General features: G+C 38.8%; 3 protein-coding genes across 4 annotated transcripts; all 3 read left to right on the top strand.

Moving 5' to 3' along the window:
* The first annotated feature begins 448 nt into the window (after positions 1 to 448).
* On the top strand, positions 449 to 6,673 carry LOC104733173 (uncharacterized). Of its 2 annotated transcripts, none has more exons than XM_087478461.1 (5): positions 449 to 742; positions 936 to 3,314; positions 3,421 to 4,995; positions 5,353 to 5,608; positions 5,711 to 6,673. In XM_087478461.1, the coding sequence occupies exons 2-5, from the start codon at positions 1,020 to 1,022 to the stop codon at positions 6,238 to 6,240; spliced, it is 4,656 nt and encodes a 1,551-aa protein (XP_087334587.1). In that variant the 5' UTR covers positions 449 to 742; positions 936 to 1,019; the 3' UTR covers positions 6,241 to 6,673. The 2 variants fall into 2 exon arrangements, with proteins under 2 accessions (XP_087334587.1, XP_087334586.1); XM_087478460.1 differs by having other exon boundaries at positions 466 to 742; positions 5,708 to 6,673.
* Positions 6,674 to 6,983: 310 nt separating this feature from the next.
* On the top strand, positions 6,984 to 10,941 carry LOC104730009 (uncharacterized). The gene is made up of 13 exons (XM_010449059.3): positions 6,984 to 7,448; positions 7,684 to 7,745; positions 7,850 to 7,937; positions 8,017 to 8,078; positions 8,170 to 8,257; positions 8,447 to 8,893; positions 8,991 to 9,419; positions 9,607 to 9,732; positions 9,814 to 9,912; positions 9,992 to 10,081; positions 10,170 to 10,347; positions 10,424 to 10,478; positions 10,567 to 10,941. The coding sequence occupies exons 1-13, from the start codon at positions 7,350 to 7,352 to the stop codon at positions 10,694 to 10,696; spliced, it is 1,953 nt and encodes a 650-aa protein (XP_010447361.1). The 5' UTR covers positions 6,984 to 7,349; the 3' UTR covers positions 10,697 to 10,941.
* A 273-nt stretch (positions 10,942 to 11,214) lies between these two features.
* On the top strand, positions 11,215 to 20,371 carry LOC104730008 (protein transport protein SEC24 C-like). Its single transcript, XM_087477557.1, has 25 exons — positions 11,215 to 11,572; positions 11,923 to 12,764; positions 13,103 to 13,333; positions 13,452 to 13,526; positions 13,643 to 13,741; positions 13,956 to 14,067; positions 14,376 to 14,503; positions 14,805 to 14,924; positions 15,255 to 15,335; positions 15,535 to 15,612; positions 15,755 to 15,847; positions 16,228 to 16,282; positions 16,481 to 16,557; positions 16,642 to 16,713; positions 16,836 to 16,919; positions 17,261 to 17,380; positions 17,478 to 17,546; positions 17,791 to 17,868; positions 17,962 to 18,100; positions 18,184 to 18,348; positions 18,781 to 18,926; positions 19,025 to 19,204; positions 19,333 to 19,421; positions 19,514 to 19,545; positions 19,816 to 20,371. The coding sequence occupies exons 2-23, from the start codon at positions 11,985 to 11,987 to the stop codon at positions 19,345 to 19,347; spliced, it is 2,997 nt and encodes a 998-aa protein (XP_087333683.1). The 5' UTR covers positions 11,215 to 11,572; positions 11,923 to 11,984; the 3' UTR covers positions 19,348 to 19,421; positions 19,514 to 19,545; positions 19,816 to 20,371.
* The last annotated feature ends 10 nt before the right edge of the window (positions 20,372 to 20,381 follow it).

Raw genomic sequence — 20,381 nt, 5'->3', positions numbered from 1 at the left:
AAACTTAACAAGCAAAGTTAGTGATGAATGATACAATAACAAAAACTTATTAAAAATATGAAATTGTGTGAATAACTCTAGTAGTACACTATATGTTTAAAATTAAAATACTTAAATCATTCCCTAGAAGTAATAATCTATACTAATAATAGTTGTTAAGTTGAATGATGTCTCTAACAATTGGTTTGGCTAGGTGGACACAAGATTGTGGTAGGTTACCATCACACGTGAGAGAAATAAATAATCCTTCATCTATGAATCTTGACCGTCCAAAACAATATTTCGCAAGCCGAGGATCTGAAACGTCCATTTATATATTTTCTGTTGCAGAGTTAAAAAAGAATATATTAGTGCTTATCTCGAAAACAAATCTGAGCCGTAGAATTAGTAACGCGTCAAGATCAGACGGTACACGTCATCCGAATTTTATTTGGAATATGTTTTCTTTATAACTGAAAAAACCTTACTCTCGCGAAACCAGCCGAAACGAAACCCTAGCTCTCCCGTTTCTCCCGGTTAATAAAAAAAAAAAAAAAGGAAGCACTTTTTTTTTTTTTTTTTGCTTTTTATTAATTTCCGCTGAATTGAACAAATTACTTTTGGGAATTTTCGATTGTTTGATTTAGGGATCCGATTCGCAGTCCGATTTACCGAAACCCTAATTTTTGATTTTGTGATTGTGGAGAGAGACTTATAAAAGGTCCTTAAGAGAGACTCGATTTCGTCTGATAAAGTGATGCAGGTAGGCATGCAAATTTCTCTCCTTTTATTTTTTTGTTTGATTTTTGAAAAAATTGTGTTGATTTCAATGTAAAGTTTTGTTCTTTTTCTTTCACGGAGTGTGATTTGATCTGTTTGGTAACTTGTGTGTTTTAATTTTATTCATATTCTGGGTACTTTTTGTGATTCTGGGTTTGGTTTTTTTGGTGTTACAGATCTGAACAATGTTTCTTTGCGTGTATGATGGAATTTGAGACCTGGTGGCTTTTGATTTTGGGTTTTGGTTCGAGGTGGCTTTCATGGAAAATAGACTAGGTAACTCTAATGGAGTGGGAATTTCGAAGAAATCCAGGTCCTTAGATCTTAAGACGCTCTATAAGTCTAGCATTTCCAAGGATTCAGTGAATAAGAGCTTTAAAAGGAAGAATAGGTCTGGGGATGATGCTGATCGGTTGAAGCAGGACAAGAAGAGTAGGAAAGTTGTTTCTTTAAGTAGCTTTAAGAAAGTTGATAGCGGAGACGACAACATTCTGGACAAGGCGTGCAATGGCACCACCGTATTGCACAGTTTGGAGGACTCCAAGATGGGTTTGGACGAGAAATTGTGCGACACTGGTGGGCTTCAAGGGATTTCTGTTGGTTTGGCTGGTAGTACGATTTATGTTCCTAGACGCAGGAGAGATTTTGTTGGGAGGAGTAGGTTTGAGAATGGCCTAGTGCACAAGTCTGCAGGGGAATCTGATAGTCAGGAGGAGCTGGTTGATAATAATATCCCTAAGGAGATTGGTGAAGAATCTAGTGCTCAGCATCAACTCTCTAAAGTTGAGGAGAAAGACTCTGACAAAGAAATCAAAGAATCTAATTCAGCAGCTCCGTTGCAGTTGGAAAATGGGCATTCTAATCAGTCTCCAGTGAAAGATGACCAGTTGGTTGTTGTTAAACAAAAAAATAGTAATAGCAGAAAAAGGAAGTCCTCAACATCAAACAAACGCGTGGGAAAAGAGGCCAAGTCTTCTCCAGGTGATACTTCTGGCAGAATATCCAAGGTATCACCACGAGAAGACGATGAGGAGAATCTTGAAGCTAATGCAGCAAGAATGCTGTCTTCGCGGTTTGATCCAAACTGCACTCAGTTTCCTTCAAATTCTGTTACTCCTGGTTCACCATCTGCCAATAGATTGCATCCATCAACTTCTGGTAAAAATTCAGCTAATCCTCGGTCTGAGTTGCTTAGTTCCAAATGTGTCTCAGATGACACTGATGATAGAATGTTGCGACCAAGGAGAAAGCATGACGAAAAGGGTAAAGTTCGGAAAAGGCGCCACTTTTATGAAGTATTGTTTTCAGATGTGGATTCAAACTGGTTGTTAAACAAAAAGATAAAAGTTTTCTGGCCTTTGGATGAGAGTTGGTATCATGGGTTTGTGGATGGTTTTGATGGTGACAAGAACCTACATCATGTTAAATATGATGATCGTGATGAGGAGTGGATTAACTTACAAGGTGAAAGATTCAAAATTCTGTTGTTCCCTACTGAAGTTCCTGGAAAAAATCAACAGAAAAGGCGTGGTTCAGGGTCCAAGTCTACTCTGAAAATAAAAGGGAATGATACATCCAGCAAAGATGAGGAGAAGCAGAAAGGAAATCTAGAAGATGATAGTTGCATGGAATCAGAACCAATCATCACATGGTTAACTCGATCTAGGCATCGGGACAAATCTTCCACTCCTAAGGCTGTACAAAAACCGAAAAAATCGGAAGTAATGACAGCTTTGGAAACTGCGAAAATGGATGGGGATGTTGTTAGAGACGCTGCAGGACACACAGATAGATCTACTAGTTCTCCTGCATCATGTGAATCACCTGGAACAAGTAGGAACGAGTTGGAAAGCTCTGGTTTTCGTAATGGTAGCATATTTCCTATTGTCTACTGTAGGAGACGACTTCATACAGTAAAAAAAGGAATCTACAAGGGGTCAGCTGAGAATAATGTCGAGGTTTTGAAGCACCTTCATGTATTACGAACTCCGGATCCTGATATTGAGTTTATGCCTATTGAAGATTCGGGGGATCTGGAACTTTATTGTCCATGGAATGACACAGAGCAATTTGAGTTGTCCCTCAGCCAACAGGTTGTGTCCTTGATGAACTACTCTCTTATGACGGATGTTGACTGGCTTTCACGTGTTGCTCTTTTGCTTCGTCATGGTACACTTGTGACTTTGTGGCCAAGGGTTTGTTTGGAAATGATATTCCTAAATAACAAAGATGGTTTACAATATCTTATTTTCGAAGGCTGCTTAATGGAAGTTGTTCAATTGATTTTCCGTATCTTGATGGTAGTAGATCATTCTAATAAGCAAGGAGCACAAGCAATGGATGCTGACTTGCAGTTGCCAGTTTTCTCAATTGGTCTCCAAGTTTCTTGCATCCCTGGTTTCCAAAGGCAACTTGCTTATCTATTCTACAGTTTCCATGAAGTGAAACATTCGAAGTGGTCATACTTGGAACGGAATGTCAGGAGGCATGCTTTGCTGGTTAAGCAAGTACCAATTTCAGAGTGTACACATGATAACGTGAAGGTCCTGCAGAAGGTAAAATGAATCTTTAATGCATGATTCTGGTACATTGCTTCGTTGGTTTTTAATTTATTTCTGTAATCTCATACCAACTCGTTTTTACATGTCTTGAACATATCAGGTCATGAAGAAGAGATCTAGGTGTGGAATCAGCTCAGGCCTTGTTTCTAGAGAATCGTCATCTGCTAAAGCCTGCCCCACAGCTGTTTGCTACAAGAAGCAAAATACGTCTCCATTTGCACTTCCTTTTACTGCTCGGCCACCTACACTCTTACTCAGTTTACACCTGAACATGATAAGAGAGCTGGGTCATGATGCAGCAGACTTCCTGGGATCAGAATGTGATTTGGTAACAAATGGAGGTAGTGATATGGCAGATTGTACAAATGAACATTCTGAACCTTCTCTCAAGAGTAAAGGCCAAAATGATGAACCAATTATCACTTCGTCCAGAGGGAAAGAAGCGCAAGAGTCAAAAGACATTCATACTCCATCTCAGATGCAGTCGCTGGGGTCTGATTCTGAAAACTGGATGTCAATTAGTTCTTCTGTTGGCAGACATAAGCATGAAACCAGGTCTAACGTTCCGGTGAATGGGATTAGTATTCAAGTTCCCATATCTGATCACTGTGAAGATGGTACTCCGCAGTCAAGTAACTTGGCCTTGAATATACAAGGTAGCATCTCAAGCCCCAAGGCCACTGCCCCAAGAAGTATGTGGCACCGAAGCAAAAGTTCTCTAAATGGCCATCTCTCACATGGTTGGTCGGATTCAAAGGAAGACTTTCTGCACACTAATTTGGCAAATGGACCTAAGAAACGACGTACCCAAGTGTCTTATTCATTGCCTTCGGGGGGTTCTGATTCTAAAAACAAAGGCTCCCTGCACAAGGGGCTACCGAACAAAAGAATTAGAAGGTCTGCTACTGATGTTTCCAGAAGTATTCAGAAAGATTTGGAGTCTAGTTTCTGTGATGCCAATGTGTTAGTCACTCTTGGTGACAGAGGCTGGAGAGAATATGGAGCTCAGATTGTCCTGGAACCTTTTGATAATAATGAATGGAGACTTGCGGTGAAAATGTCAGGGACAACGAAATACTCACACAGGGCACATCAGTTTCTGCAACCTGGGTCGGTAAATAGGTTTACACATGCTATGATGTGGAAAGGTGGAAAAGATTGGATCTTGGAGTTCCCTGATAGGGGACAGTGGTCTCTTTTTAAAGAGATGCATGAAGAGTGCTACAGTAGAAACAGTCGGGCTGCTTTAGTTAGAAATATTCCTATTCCTGGCATCCGCATGATAGAAAAGGAACATTTTGATGGAGCAGAGACTGAATTTATTCGCAGTTCTTCTAAATATTATCGGCAGACTGAAACTGATGTTGAGATGGCATTGAATCCTTCACGTGTTTTGTATGACATGGACAGCGATGATGAGCAGTGCCTTTTGAGAATTCGTGAGTGTTCGGAAGCTGAGAATAGTGGCTCTTGTGAGATCACTGAGGACATGTTTGAGAAGGCTATGGACATGTTTGAGAAGGCTTCATATGTAAAGCAGCGTGATCACTTTACATTAGTGGAAATTCAAGAATTGATGGCTGGAGTTGGATCCTTGGAAGCAATGCAAACATTATATGAGCTTTGGAGATTAAAGAGGCAGAGGAAGGGAATGCCATTAATCAGGCATCTTCAGGTATAATCTCTGATGCTTTCCCATCTTCTATCTATTATTTTTATTGTCTTTTTCTTTCATGTTTGACTTGGGATTTAAAAATCTGCATGGCTAGGCTCTACATAGAACTTTTTGTGCTTGGGGTCACATGCAGAATTGTGGAGAGTATGGCTATGTCTTTATTACGTAGTGTGCTTTTCAGAATATTTTATGACTCATTGGGTGTGGCAAAATGGAAGTCTACTAGGGGAAAAAGTGTGTCTTAGGTAGTTTGATTTCCAGTTTGTTTTGTGTGAAGAATTCTGGAAGTCCAAAATCGTAGTTACTCTGCTGCAAGATTTTTAGTTGTGTCTAACATAAACACTTGTTTTAATTCAGCCACCTCTGTGGGAAAAATACCAACGAGAGCTCAAAGACTGGGAGTTGGTTATGAGCAAAGCAAACACACCAAATACCTGTGGGTTACAGAAGAAACAGTCACTTATTGAGAAGCCAGCGATGTTTGCTTTCTGTTTTAAGCCTCGAGGCTTGGAAGTCAAACACAGGGGAACGAAGCACAGGTCACAGAAGAAACTCTCGGTTTATGCTCCACATAGTTCTGCTTTGGGAGATTATGATGTTTATAATTCGTCAGGTAACTCAGTTATACCTGCTTGATTTTCCATAAATCCTCTACTGACTCTGATATTTATATATGAAGTCTGTCTTTAATCCAACTTATCCATTTCTTTAGCAGGAAGAAGATCTGTTGGTTTTGCATCTGGAGATGGGAGGTTTTTATATTCAAATCAAAGCTCTGAGCACGTGAATGAATATCCTATGCATCCTGTATTTCCGGGAACATATTCCCCCCGTGAACTAGGCATGGGATATTTCTCGAGCGGTGGAAATGGATATCATAGGAATCACCAAAACAAGTTGCAAAGAACCAATGGGAAGAGGAACACTAGTGAACGATGGGATGCAGGCTATTCTGAATGGCCCAGTTCCAATCATCTCTGTTACTCCAACGGATCTCAGCGTCTTGATCTGGAAGAATTACAGAATAGTACAGACGTTGATGAGTACAAACTGCGAGATGCAGCTGGTGCTGCAAGGCGTGCATGCGCTTTGGCAAAGCTCAAGCGAGAAAGAGCAGAGAATTTGCGGTACAAAGCAGATCTAGCGATCCAGAAAGCTGCAGCTGCTGTCATGTGTGCAGAGGCAGTTAAAGCTTCTTCTGGGGACCTAAGCAACAATGTGTTAGAAAGCTCAAGCGAAGGATGAGTCGATAGATACCACTTCTGTTAGTGTGGGTTTTGTCACCTCTTGAGTAAAAGAAGAGAGAGAGGGATTCGACATGTCCTGTTCGTCATTCGTCACACGAGCTGGTCTTAACACAATTTAACAACGACCCAGATGAGCTCTACTGTACAGAAATTGCCTCCCTCCGCTTTAAGTAAGCTATATTTTGATGCAGCAATAACACCGAACTGGACTCTGAAACTTGATCTCATGTACCCATCCGGCTGGGAACGTTCTTAGTAGTTAAGAAGAGACAAAAATGAGGAGATGGTTAAAAAAAAAAAAAAAAGAGAAAGAAAAGAAAAAGAAAAGAGGAGATTTGTAAGTAATTTGGTTTATTAGCTTCTGTTGGTAGAGAGATTTAGTTTGAGCAAAATGATTCTTCTGCTGCAAGTATTTTGCGGTTCTCTTCTTATCCGTCTCTCTTTCTCTGCCTTATATTACTTTCTTACTTAAGATCAATGTTTGGCAACATATGGAAACGACGCCAAATTGCACTACTTGCCATCCATTATAAATTTATAATCGTATAGTTTACAAGAAAATAGCTTACATTACAAGTTCCAGTTGTCAATAATACTCGTTTCCAAAATTGTACGGTTTTATTTTTGTCAAGAATACATATAACTTGTAAATGAGAGAGAGAGAGACAGAGGTGAAATACATTTCAACGGCGGGCATCTATGAGGCAGCAGTTTTATCGGAGAATGTCTCATTCCTTTGCTGGCTTCAGCCATCTATTTTTGTCATCTCTCTGGTCTGGACAAGCCCTGAGAGAGCTTCTTTCTACCTCCATTCTCTTTTTTTTCGGCTCCTTCCTTCTCTTATTTTGTTTTTGTAAGGTTTTTCTCTTCTCTTTTTGTAATTTTTTTAAAACGAGGTTTTCAGCATTTTAGAGCACAAGGGCTTCAAGCTTGAATTTTTTCCATGTTTCTCTCGCCTTTTTACATGACTTATTAGAATAACCTCAGTGCTTTTGGCTTAAGATAGTGCTTAGTTTTCTCAGGTAATGATGGCATTGCTCTTTGATAGGATTTTCTCTCATTTGAGATATTGATTGTTTTCTTGATGAGAGAGGCATTTCTCCAAGAATGGGGAGCAGAATGAAGGAAGACGAACGAATCGAAAAGGCTATCCGGAGTCTATTGAAGCTTCCCGAGAACCGGAGGTGCATCAATTGCAATAGTCTGGTACAATGTTCTTTTAGCTGAATTTGTATTAACTTGTTGGCCAATGATGATCATATTCCAAGCAGTCTTTCTGAAATAGCTCATATAAATTAGCTATAAATTTTCTGTAATCTCCTAATCAATGATCATCTTTAAGAGTGAGATTGAACAAATATAACATGCTTATCAAAACTAAAGATTATATATTTCCTTTGTAAGGCTCATTGTAGTTCTGTTCTTATCTGAAATCTTGCAGGGTCCACAATATGTCTGCTCAACTTTCTGGACTTTTGTCTGCATAAATTGCAGTGGAATCCAGTAAGTCCTTTGCTCTTGATTTAATTTCTCTATTAGTCCAACAGGAAAAGCCGGGAAGCTTGAAAGTGTTGTTCCAACTTTATTCTCTTTTTGTGTGTTTCCAGTCGAGAATTTACACATCGTGTGAAATCTGTATCGATGGCCAAGTTCACAGTAGAAGAAGTTGGTGCACTTCGTGCAGGAGGAAACGAGGTTTGATATTTGAACTGCTCATTTTGTGTTAGTCACTTATCTGCTGTGTTATATAAACCCTTTTGCATGTTCTTTGCAGCGAGCCAGACAAGTTTATTTTAAAGAATGGGATACTCACCGTGATGGTTACCCCGATAGCAGGTTCGTGGACATTTATTAAATCTCAGCCGCGTTAATACTAAGAGTAGCAAAACTAAAATTTAACCTCAAATTTTTCTTGCTTCTTGTACAGTAATATTTTCAAGCTCCGAGATTTCATCAGGAATGTCTATGTGGACAAAAGATACAGTAGTGGGAGCAATGACTCAGGGCAAAGATCGGTAAACTGCTTTACTTTCTTACTTCATTTCATTTACCTTTTTCATGGCAAAAATACTTTAAGCCAAACCTGAAGCTAAGCTTGCCAACTCATTTTGGGACAATAGTATACGTTACAATGTTGAGGATGTTCCTCTTTACACATCTTTTCAGTTTCTTTTTTCTTGCAAATCTTTGGTGTATCCTCTCAGGCTGTCAAAGAAGATTACAGGGAAAGTAAGATGACCAGTGCAAATTCGCTTGGATCTAGAAGTCTACAATCTCTGGATAAATATGAAACTGAAAGATCTAGTGCTGTTGGGAGGAGTGGAAGTGAATCTCTCAAGTTTTATTTTGATGACAAGAACCATAAACAACAACATGTTACACATAATCCAAGGTCTAGAGGTTTACCAAAGAGTCCTATTCGCTTTGAGATTGTTGACGATAGGTTTAGAGATGATGGAAGTGTTAAGAGATATGATGCACGTAAGGAGTCAAGAGGAAGCTCCAAATCTCTTGACCTCTCCGATAACAAAGACATGCCAAGGTTTCCCATTGTACGCCAGACCAGCGAACTCTTAGGCGACAATGCTCCTAAGTTGCGCGTAGGCAATGTTGCAAAAGTTGAAAGAAAGAAGGATCCGGGGAATAATAAGGTAATTCACAAATATATCTCTTTGTCTGGTTCTGTATTGTGTTGTGTTTGATGCATATTGTCTACAGTTAATGTGTGAACAAGTAGCATTTTTGCAGATGCCAGGTTCATCTGAGAAATTGGAGAGTCCTAGAAATTTAATCGATGATGTACCAGTTTCAGAACCATCTGATGAAAGCAATAGTAAGAGTTCAAGTGAGATTCCTGCATCCACTGAAAAGCCAGCTCCTAATTCTTTGGAGGCTTTGTTGTTTGGACTCTCTGTTCCTTCTGTTGTCCCTGGAACAAACAACTGTGAACAATGGAGCAGTAGTGATATTTCTTCTACTGTTTCTGTAGACAATTATCCTGCAGCGAACCTTGGGACACAGACAACACCAAGAACACCAGAAAGTATCACCTCTTTTGTCGCATCACCTACAATTGCGCATGATCATGCTGGTTCTTCGGCTCCAGTGTTACCTGTTGCTGCTGATAACTTAATTACACAAGAGACGGTTACACCATGTGTAGCTACAAATAACCAGGTTGGTATCTGCAGTAGTTTTTCAAAGTTTTCTTGAATTCAGGAGTTTAAGATGCATTGGTTGAATGAAGCCAACCCGGATCACAAACAGAGTTATGAAAAGAATCAACTGTTTCCATAAAACTTGTTTTTTTCTACGTCCTAACGCTTTGCAAACACATATGCATGTTGGATTTATATCACCTAAGGAACAACCAGATACCTCTACGGAACAATCGACAGTACTGGCTATCACAAATTATGCGCATGAAGTTGGATCTGAGCAACATCATCAAAATGAGACACACTCTAGCGTAAGAAAGGCGCTTCCTGAGGTAACAAACCTTTCTTTTATTAGAGAAATTTGGACACACCTCTGGGAATCTCTCCAATCATAAGAATCTAACCATTGGCAGGACCTTTTCACTGGAGGCTTCTCATTTGCCCCCCAGCAGCAAGTTCATGGTCAACATCATGGCATGGGATATGGCATGCAATATTATCAGTATCCTATGGTATAGTTTCCATAGGCACAATAGTTTGGTTTTGATAGTTACAGCATCTGGTTTTATGCTGATATCCTTTTCTTGCCAGGCTGTGGGCGCCTTAACATATACAGCAAAACCAGCAAATCCGTTTGATCTTAGCTATGATGATGATACAGCTCCAAACCAACCACCACAAGTATGGACATCTATTGTTAAAATTTCTGTTACTATATTTGATGAACATGTAAATCCTCAGTTCTTTCTCTTTAATATATCTTTTGCAGTTTCCTTCTATGGCAAATGTGCAAGGAGGAGGCTTACCTCACGTGTCAGCCCCAATAGGGTACTCAGATACTTCAAGTCCAGCTGCAGATTCCATTGGACTGATGGCCTCTCAGTCACCTTTTCATACAACCGCTTTATCCCCAAACTCTCCAGCTCTTGCATCCAATTATTCCCCTGGTAAGATGAAATTTCTGTAACATGACAGTTTTTATTGGTTGGACTCAATTCTAAGAGTTTGGTCTTGGTAAAATAGGCGCACTAATGGGGGTGGGGCAGCAGTCACATGTGAATATGTCCCCATCTTTCAGGTACATTACTCTTGACTCTTTTTAGTGTTCTTTGAATGGGTTCTATGGTTATTGAAACTAAAACTGATTCTGGTATGCAATGCAAAAGGCAAGAGATTAATGGCATCGGTACTGAAGGAAACGCGTTCAACCCCGCACATACATTTCATCAGGCAAACAATGGATATCCTTGTGCAAATCCAAATGCATATATTTCCAGAGGCAATCCCTTTGAATGAGAGAGCTTGATGCAGAAGATTTCTGAATTGGGATCATTTTTATGGAAATGGAATCAGATATATATATATATATATATATATATATATATATATATATATATATATATAACCTTTTAAAATTTGACTACACAGAGGTTGGTTTCCATCATCTAGCTATATTGCTTATTGATCGAATGTGTACATTGATTGATGTGGAAAGATATTTACTTGTAACCAAAAGATTATAAATTTATGTAATTTATCTACAGAGCTTGTTCTAATGTGCATTGATGTGTAAGTTGTAAACGAATAAAAGAGAACAAATATTCCAACAAAATAATAATTTAATAATTAAAATTTAACAAAACCAAACATCACAAAATTAATTTATTACTGTTTTTAAATAATTCATACTATTAAACATGTTTTGAAAAATAGTTATGAAAGTATATATTTTACAATTCAACAATACTAAAAATATAAGTAAATAGTAACTAACTAGAGTCGTCGATAAAACCAAACTGGTGCGAGTCTGGTTTACTACAGAACACAGTGTAGAGTAGACCCGTGTTTTCGAAACGGACAATCATTAAAAATAAAAAAAGAAGGAAATTTTCCAACTCTTAAACGTTTTTATACATGTACCCTTCGACTTCGGTGAAATTTTGGTAAAGATACTGTGAATTTTTTCTGTCTTCTACGGACAACGAAACAATTAGTATCTATTATTAATTTGTCGTCTGAATCCTGTGTGACACCACGACGACGCCGTTAACCGCCGTCGCTGTGTCTCTCTTTCTCTCACTCTGTCCATAGATCTGAGCTTTTTGTATCATTATTTTTTTGGATCGCTGTCATCCAAATCTGAAGAATTCCCAAGGTTTAGCTCAATTCCGGGTACGTACATATTTGATTTCGCGATTAATTGCAATTTTCTCGATTAAGACCCTTTTAAAGCTTCTAGCTTTTTTTTGTTTGTTTGTTTTTCCTTCAGATCAGATTTCAAGCTTTCCTTATTTATTTAGTTTGCTACCATTCTTGATACATCCGCTCCGCCTTTGTTTTGTGGGGTCTGTATGATCTATACAAGAAAAAAAATTCTTGCCTTTGGGGATAGTTATTATTGTCTTCCAAGACTAAGTTGTGTAGTTACTTCCACCAAGTCTGTGTGATTGGTTGGATAAGTATTGTTTTGTGTCAGTGTTGTTACTTCGTTTTCTTTAATTGTGCCAATTGCTGATTTGTAGGTTTTGGCAACATACTCTGAAACTCTAATTTGTTGAGGAAGGTTTAGGATTTGATCAAAAGCATGGTTGCTCCTGTGCCTCCAGGGGCACCTAGACCCAACAACCAGCAGTATCCCGGGCCACCTAATTTCTACCCTGGTTCACAAGGGAACTCAAATCCTTTAGCTGACAATATGCAGAACTTGAGCTTGAATCGACCACCTCCCATGATGCCTGGTTCAGGTCCTAGACCACCTCCTCCGTTTGGTCAGTCACCACAACAGTCCCCTTCTTATGGAGTTCCGCAACGTGGGCTTTCACCTATGTCCCGGCCTGGACCTCCTGCTGGGCTGGCAAGACCTGGCGGTCCCCCTCCGGTATCACAACCGGCTGGATTTCAGTCAAATGTGCCCTTGAACAGACCTACTGGTCCACCTTCTAGTCAGCCACCATTTGGCTCTAGACCATCAATGACTGGAAGACCAGTGGCACAGCCTGTTGCCTCTTCTAGTGGTTTTCCAGCTTATGGTCCATCGGGTAATGTAGCTGCAGGTCCTCCTCCAGGAGCTCGCCCAATGGCATTTGGTTCACCTCCACCTATCGGATCTGGCATGTCTATGCCTCCCTCGGGCATGCTTGGTGGTCCAGTCAGTAATGGGCATCAAATGGCTGGTTCAGGGGGGTTTCCGAGGGGCCAGTTCCCCGGTGGTGCTGTTACAACTCCACAGACACCCTATGCGCAGCCTCCTTCAGGACCTTTCCCTCGGACTGCACCTTCAATGCCGCCACCAGCAACCTTTCCTGGAGCCCCTCATGGCAGACCAGCGGTATCAGGCTTGCCTTATGGTCCACCATCAGCACAGGTATGTCCAGATACAGTTATGGTACATGTTCTTGTCATGTAACTTTTGTGATATCTATGTACGGAATGATGAAAACATGTGCTACTGTGAGGTAATCGCCAGTTAATGTAGATGTGTATGTAAATTTATTCACACAGGAACCATACTAGATGACCGATCTTTGTAATATTTTGACCGTGAAAAATTTGAATTGGCATTGTTAGGATTCTGTCTTGTGATCAGCTGAACAACAACTTATGTAGTGCTTTAGCTTGTGGCTCTTTGTTCATTGTTAAGCAAAGTCTTTTCACTCCTTTGTATGGCAGATTCTGATGCTCCTCAAATTTGAATGTTGGTAGGTTGCCCCACCACCTCTAGGTTTTCCTGGCCCAATGCAACCACCAAGATATGGAATGGGTCCTTTGCCAAATCAGTCGATGACCAACATACCCACTGCCATGGGCCAACCTGGTGCCGCTGCTCCTGGTGGACCCGCAAGAATTGATCCTAATCAAATCCCAAGGCCAGGTTCAAGCTCCAGCCCAACTGTGTTTGAAACGCGTCAGAGTAATCAGGCTAATCCTCCCCCGGTGTGTATACCTGATCAAATTTCAATTTGGACATTAGTCTAAGATGTCATATCTTTTGTATGTGTGGTTTTGTTTAACTTTCATATCTTTCCCCTGAATTTCTCTTCTATTTTTGAAGCCTGCTACTAGTGATTATGTTGTACGAGACACCGGAAATTGTAGTCCACGTTACATGAGGTGCACGATCAATCAGGTAACAATGAAGCATATATTATTTATTGGTGGGATGTGTTACAGTTTAATCTTTTCTCTTTGTCTTCCTTAATTCTTAGGAACTTGATATCTTTCTTTTTCCCTTTCTCGCAATAGATCCCATGTACAGTTGATCTTCTATCTACATCTGGAATGCAACTGGCGTTGATGGTCCAACCGCTGGCGCAATCTCACCCATCTGAAGAGCCTATACAAGTAAACCTTCTTTCACCAAACAAAGCATGTGGGCATTCGGTTTTTATGCTATTCCTATTAGTATTTGCATTACCCCTTTCTCTTATTGATTGCATGTACCAGTATATTTGGAGTTCTTTGTGAAGCATATAAATTTTTGTTTTGAAATATAAGTTTTCATTTACATCTTCAAAAGAAGCAGTTCCTGATAACATTGATCTATATTATGGTTCAGGTTGTCGACTTTGGTGAGGGTGGACCTGTACGATGTTCACGCTGTAAGGGTTATATAAATCCTTTCATGAAGTTCATTGACCAAGGAAGGAAGTTCATCTGTAATTTCTGTGGTAAATGTTACTGTATTCATTTATGCAAGCCACATAATCCTCAGTTATAGCTATGTAACTGCAATAGTATGTATCAAGTTTTGAAGTAATTGAGTATTCTAAGCTAGAAGCGTAGACTAGAATTTTTGTGCTTTACCTTCCTGGATTGAAAGATTTCTTCTTCCTCTCTGGATTCAACTGATTGTGGAAGATGGCGACATGATTTTGTTTAAGAGAGACTTATATATTGTTATTTTAATATTCTGGTGTGAGTCAAATGATGTGGTGGCCTTTGTGACCCGTTTCCTCATCAACTTTCTTTTGCACAGGATACACTGATGAGACTCCCCGTGACTATCACTGTAATCTGGGTCCAGATGGTAGACGTAGGGATGTTGATGAAAGACCTGAGCTGTGTAGGGGAACCGTTGAGTTTGTTGCTACAAAAGAATACATGGTTAGTTTGTGAAACTTTCTTGTATGTAAAATTGTTTGGTTTTGCTTCAAAAGATTTCAATTTGTTTTATGCCGTCTGGAATCTACGTATTAGACGAAATGTTCTGTCCTCTGATTTCGTGTTTTCCCGAAAAATGATAAGCCATTACTATGGTGGGAAATAGTTTTCTCTATACATGCTCTACTGTTGATCTAGTGAAGCGCCACCCAAATAATATTGATATTAACTTTTTTTTGGGAGAAGTTGATGATCAGACATGTTGGGAATGAAAGGAAATTAAGATCATTATCTTTTTGAATAGGTACGGGATCCAATGCCAGCAGTGTATTTTTTCCTCATTGATGTCTCAATGAATGCTATACAAACAGGTGCTACTGCAGCTGCTTGCAATGCAATTCAGCAAGTACTTTCAGACCTTCCTGTAAGTTGTGTCACGCCATTTCCAACATTCCAAAATAGTCAGTGATATCTACTCTGTTATGAATAGTTATTTGGTTATATGTGTATGTAGTGTTTACTATTTTGGTGGTAGTATTAGAAATTAAGTAACAGCCTCTGTTCAAACGTTTTGGGGTTTTTAGTGATGATTTGTAATCATTTAGACGGTAGCTTCTGCTGCATATCTGTTAGCGTGTGTCCTTATTTATAGTGAGACTGTGAACTTTCGTTAGGGTATGGTTATGTTGATTTTATAATTCTTATTTAGCGTTAGTCATTTAACAATTAAAAAAATCTCTGTATGCGTTTGCAGGAAGGTCCTAGGACATTTGTTGGAATTGCTACATTTGACTCAACTATCCACTTCTATAATTTGAAACGTGCACTGCAACAGGTGATTTGTTTGCACTAGTCTTTTCCTTCTTTTGTAATTGTTGGGTGGAAAAAAGAGAGATCTGTTCTCTCAGGATCATAACTAAATGGTCATCTTCTGGGTCACTGGGTTACAGACTCAGCAGTCGTATTGTGTATGTGTTGATTTGTGATCATAACTAAATGGTCACCGTGAATTGATTTTCCCCCTTTACGTGCAGCCGTTGATGCTCATTGTCCCTGATGTGCAAGATGTCTATACACCTTTAGAAACAGATGTCATTGTTCAGCTATCTGAGGTCAGTTATCTTGTTGAGCACACCCTGATCAGTTTTATTCTTGTTTTTCAATGTGTCGTATATGCTGGCTACTATTCTTAAGATTGGTTATCATAATTTCTTTCCCATACTTTTGTATTTATTGTATTTTGTTGGAATTCAGTGCCGTCAACACCTGGAGCTTTTGCTGGATAGTATCCCAACCATGTTTCAGGAAAGTAAATCTCCTGAATCTGCTTTTGGCGCAGCAGTTAAGGTATGGAATCACTGAAGATGCATATGCTTAACCTGAATGTCTGATTGTTTGTACAAGTATAAATTTGATAAACTTGATGGCCAGCACGATTTCATGAATTCGTTGCTTAGTAAGCATTAGACCCTTTTCACTAGTTTAGAGGTTTCAATCATCATTGCATGGCGTAAAAAGATAAAAGTTTATAATCTGGTTAAATGCAATCAGTGAAGTGAGATTTCAGGTTCATTGGCCGATTTTGCCAAGCTTGCATGTTTTTTGTTTGTGCTGAGATCATCTGTAATGAACCATTGCCCCTTTTGTTTTGGAAAAAAATGCGGAAGATAATATCTACTAGTCTCCGCATGTGTTTGACTTCATGTCTAACAACTCCATTTGTGTAGGCTGCTTTCTTGGCAATGAAGAGTAAAGGAGGGAAGCTTATGGTATTTCAATCAAGTATGATACTCACTCTATTTGGTTATTTATATTAGGGTATATTGATGCATGTGCTTCCAATCACTTAGAATCCATCTATGCACACTGAAAATCATATATATATTAGAAGCACCAACGCTTACTATTCATAATACATCTTACTGCTCAGTACATCTTACCTCTGTGACTTAACTGATATGATGACAATCTCCCCCATAGATTTGTGTTCTGTTGGTGTTGGAGCACTTTCTTCTAGAGAGGCCGATGGGAGAGCTAACATGTCTGCTGGTGAAAAGGTAAAAACATGCTTTTTTTTTCCGTTTCAGAGAATGTAGTGGTTCATTGCAAAATACTGGATCGTCTTGTAATTTTGTTACCAGGAGGCCCATAAATTACTACAACCAGCAGACAAAACTCTAAAGACCATGGCTATTGAACTTGCTGAGTACCAGGTATACCAATAGACGACTTTAACTGATAATGTTTCCGCATGCTTATCAAGAATCTACAATGTATCATTCTGTCTTAATAGCAATATTTTTTTCCCTATCTAAGCCATTCATAAATGTCTCAGGTCTGTGTAGATATATTTGTCACAACTCAGGCCTATGTTGACATGGCTTCAATATCCGTCATTCCAAAAACTACTGGAGGACAGGTGATTCCAAAGTTTCTTATCCTTTCTGATTGTCTACAAGTTCTGTTTTACCTTTTCTTTTTATTTTTCTTAATGTTAGTTGTAACTATCACAGTTGAATAGAGATTCAAATTCGTGTTAACAGAATCTTTCTGGTCTATGTCAGTTGAATGCATTTTTCCTATGGAAGCCCATGCCTTGATTATTTCCGTAGCAACTTTACAATCATAATTGACAATAGTCTGTGAAAGTATTGCTTACTTGATGCATCATTAATGGTTATCCTTTCGTTCCTGGATGTTGAGCTTGATGTCTAGATTTTGCCGAACTTAAACTACCCATTCTAAACTTTTTTTTTCCAGGTGTATTGTTATTACCCTTTCTCAGCTCTCTCAGATCCTCCCAAGCTTTACAATGATCTTAAATGGAATATAACTAGACCACAGGGTTTTGAGGCTGTTATGCGAGTCAGATGCAGCCAGGTATGTTTTTGCGGTGGTGGAGAGTTCGCTTCATGCGTTACTTTGTTAACTTTAACTTAAATAGCTTTCTGTAAACCATCGTTTCCAATAATTGTAGGGTATTCAAGTGCAAGAATACTCGGGGAATTTCTGCAAACGCATTCCAACTGACATTGATCTCCCAGCGGTGAGTGGATCCTCCTTAAATTTTCCTTAGTTTTAGATAATATTGTATGTGTCTACTGATTTCGTGTCAATATCAATAAAAAAAAAATCTCTGTATGTGATCCTTTATGAAAGTTGTTATGCTATCTAAGTCAACACAATATTTGTAAATAGGAAAACACATAGTGTTTTTGTACAAGTTTACAAGGAGATGCACTATGGTATATACTCCGTTAACTCTTGATAAAACTTGATTGCTAATGCAGATTGACTGTGACAAAGCTGTAATGGTGACGTTAAAGCATGATGACAAACTACAAGACGGAGCTGAATGTGCTTTCCAGGTATATTTTGTATTCATGTACTTAACGAAAAAAGGTTGGTAGTCTGTTCCTTTTCAATTGATGTTATTCTATGTTCGTTCTGTGTTCTTTCAGTGCGCCCTTCTGTATACTACCATATTTGGAGAAAGAAGAATCAGGGTTACCACATTATCACTCTCTTGTACGAACATGCTCAGTAATTTGTTTCGCGCAGCTGACCTAGATTCTCAATTTGCTTGTATGCTGAAACAAGGTAGGTTACTGTCTCGGTACTGATTATACTGTTATTCGTGTTATGATTATGTACCAATATCTGTGTTATTATCTTTTATGCAGCGGCAAATGAAATTCCTTCAAAGGCACTTCCATTGGTAAAGGAGCAAGCAACTAATAGTTGTATTAATGCACTCTATGCCTACCGTAAATTTTGTGCTACAGTGACGTCAACTGGACAACTTATTCTTCCCGAGGCGCTCAAGCTTTTTCCATTATATACTCTTGGTATTTCCTAGTTCCTTTTTTCTACTTTAAGTTATTTTTACACAACTTCTGGTTCTCTTGTGTGCAACGCAAATTGTTTTACTTTCCTTGTCTTGAATTAGAAGTGAATATTTATTGTGTTTTCACCTGCTATGTGTGCTTATTTTCAAGAGATATTAAGTGACAGTTGTTTTCGTTTTCTGCTAACTTTTTGGTAATTACATGTGGCCGCAGTGAAGATAGATACCTTAACTTCTTTAGATGTTTTGAAATATGTTCTGTGTGAATTACAAGTACTGATTGTCTTACTCGTTATCTCTTGTATCTTCTGAGTGTGAAAAATGCAACATACCGCATAGGGCTTGTCAGGATCGTATAGCTTCTGTGGACATGAGTAATAGAAAATGAATTTTGATTTTGATGTTATTTCCTTTTACATGGGCCTTCCTTCAGCATTGACCAAAAGTGTGGGTTTAAGGACGGATGGGAGAGTTGATGATCGATCATTCTGGATCAACTATGTATCTTCCCTTTCTACTCCGTTGGCAATCCCATTGGTTTATCCCAGGATGATTTCTGTTCATGACCTTGATGTGAAGGTATGGTTGGGCTACTTTTCGTTAACAGATCTCTCTGAAGACGTGATATATATGCAGGTTGTTAAAGTTCTGATTATTCATGCTTTTTAATTTATCAGGACAATGAAGGAGCGGTCCTTCCTCCTCCAATCCCATTGTCAAGTGAACACATTAGCAATGAGGGAGTCTATTTTCTTGAGAATGGTGAAGATGGTCTACTATATGTTGGCGAATCTGTGGACTCTGATATTCTGCAGAAACTTTTTGCTGTTCCTTCAGCTGCTGAAATTCCTAGCCAGGTAATCCAGTTGTGACTTTTATGATCGTTTCATCATATCTACCTATCACACTATTGAAACCATTAACAAAGAAATCTCTTTTCTGGCATTTTCGAAGCATACTAAGCAATGATAACTTTTCATTACAGTATGTGCTGCAGTAGTATGATAATCAGTTATCAAAGAAGTTTAATGATGCGGTGAATGAAATAAGGAGGCAAAGATGTTCTTACTTAAGGTATTTAGCGAAATTCTCAGTATGCGTTTTTTTGTCTCCTAACTAGATATTTTTCATCCTAATACTTCCGTCTTTATGTTTTATCTACACAGAATAAAATTGTGCAAGAAGGGAGATCCATCAGGTGAGTAATTCTAGACGAGTTTCAGTTTCAAAGGCTCTTAGCATTAACTACAAAGGCTATATGTTATTTGCCTTTTCCTGTTTGCGAAATGATCAGTCTTACACTAATAGTAACAGCATAGCTCCTGTCTTCAGCTAGTACCAATGTGTAGTTACTTAACATAATATTTTTAGATATCTAGGATAGGAATATTGCTTACTAATTGGTAGTGTTTATGTCATAAAAACGTGTAGATGCTGATTTGTTCTTCTGATTTTTGGAACTGTTCAGGAATGTTGTTTCTCTCGTATATGGTAGAGGACAGGACAGCAAGCGGCCCGTCGTATGTGGAGTTCCTCGTGCAAGTCCATCGCCAAATCCAACTCAAAATGAACTGATCCTCTGATTTCTAGGAGTCCGTTTCAAAAGTTTCTCTTAATGTCATCTCCTCCGATCTCTGTCATGTTCTAAATTTACGGTAGAAAAGTATAGCAGAAGGGGAAAAGGACATCGTTCTTATGGCTGCTTGAGAAGTTTTCTTCTTTGGTTGAAAGGGAAAAGAGAGCATAGACTACTTCAAGTTGAGAAGATTCACTTTATTTAAAAGGTGTACTTACATAATAGTCTCCACTTCAAGTGAGTCTTTTAGCTTTAGCTAATGCATATTGTATGGTTACTTTTTTTCATGTGTTTTTTTTTGAGTCCGAACTAAAAATTTCCTTTCAAATATTTTTTTTTTGGTTGGATGTTGCCGAAGGGACAAATAAAAGTTTTCAATGTATAATGCAGTGTAAAATATGAAATAATTGTTATTTTCTTTTTCATTGCAAACATTTTTTAGTTAGCATTATGGTTTT

Source organism: Camelina sativa, chromosome 12 (assembly GCF_030686135.1).
Source record: "Camelina sativa cultivar CO46 ecotype springtype chromosome 12, ASM3068613v1".
NCBI lineage: Eukaryota > Viridiplantae > Streptophyta > Magnoliopsida > Brassicales > Brassicaceae > Camelina > Camelina sativa.
This window is presented reverse-complemented; position numbering and strand designations above follow the sequence as displayed.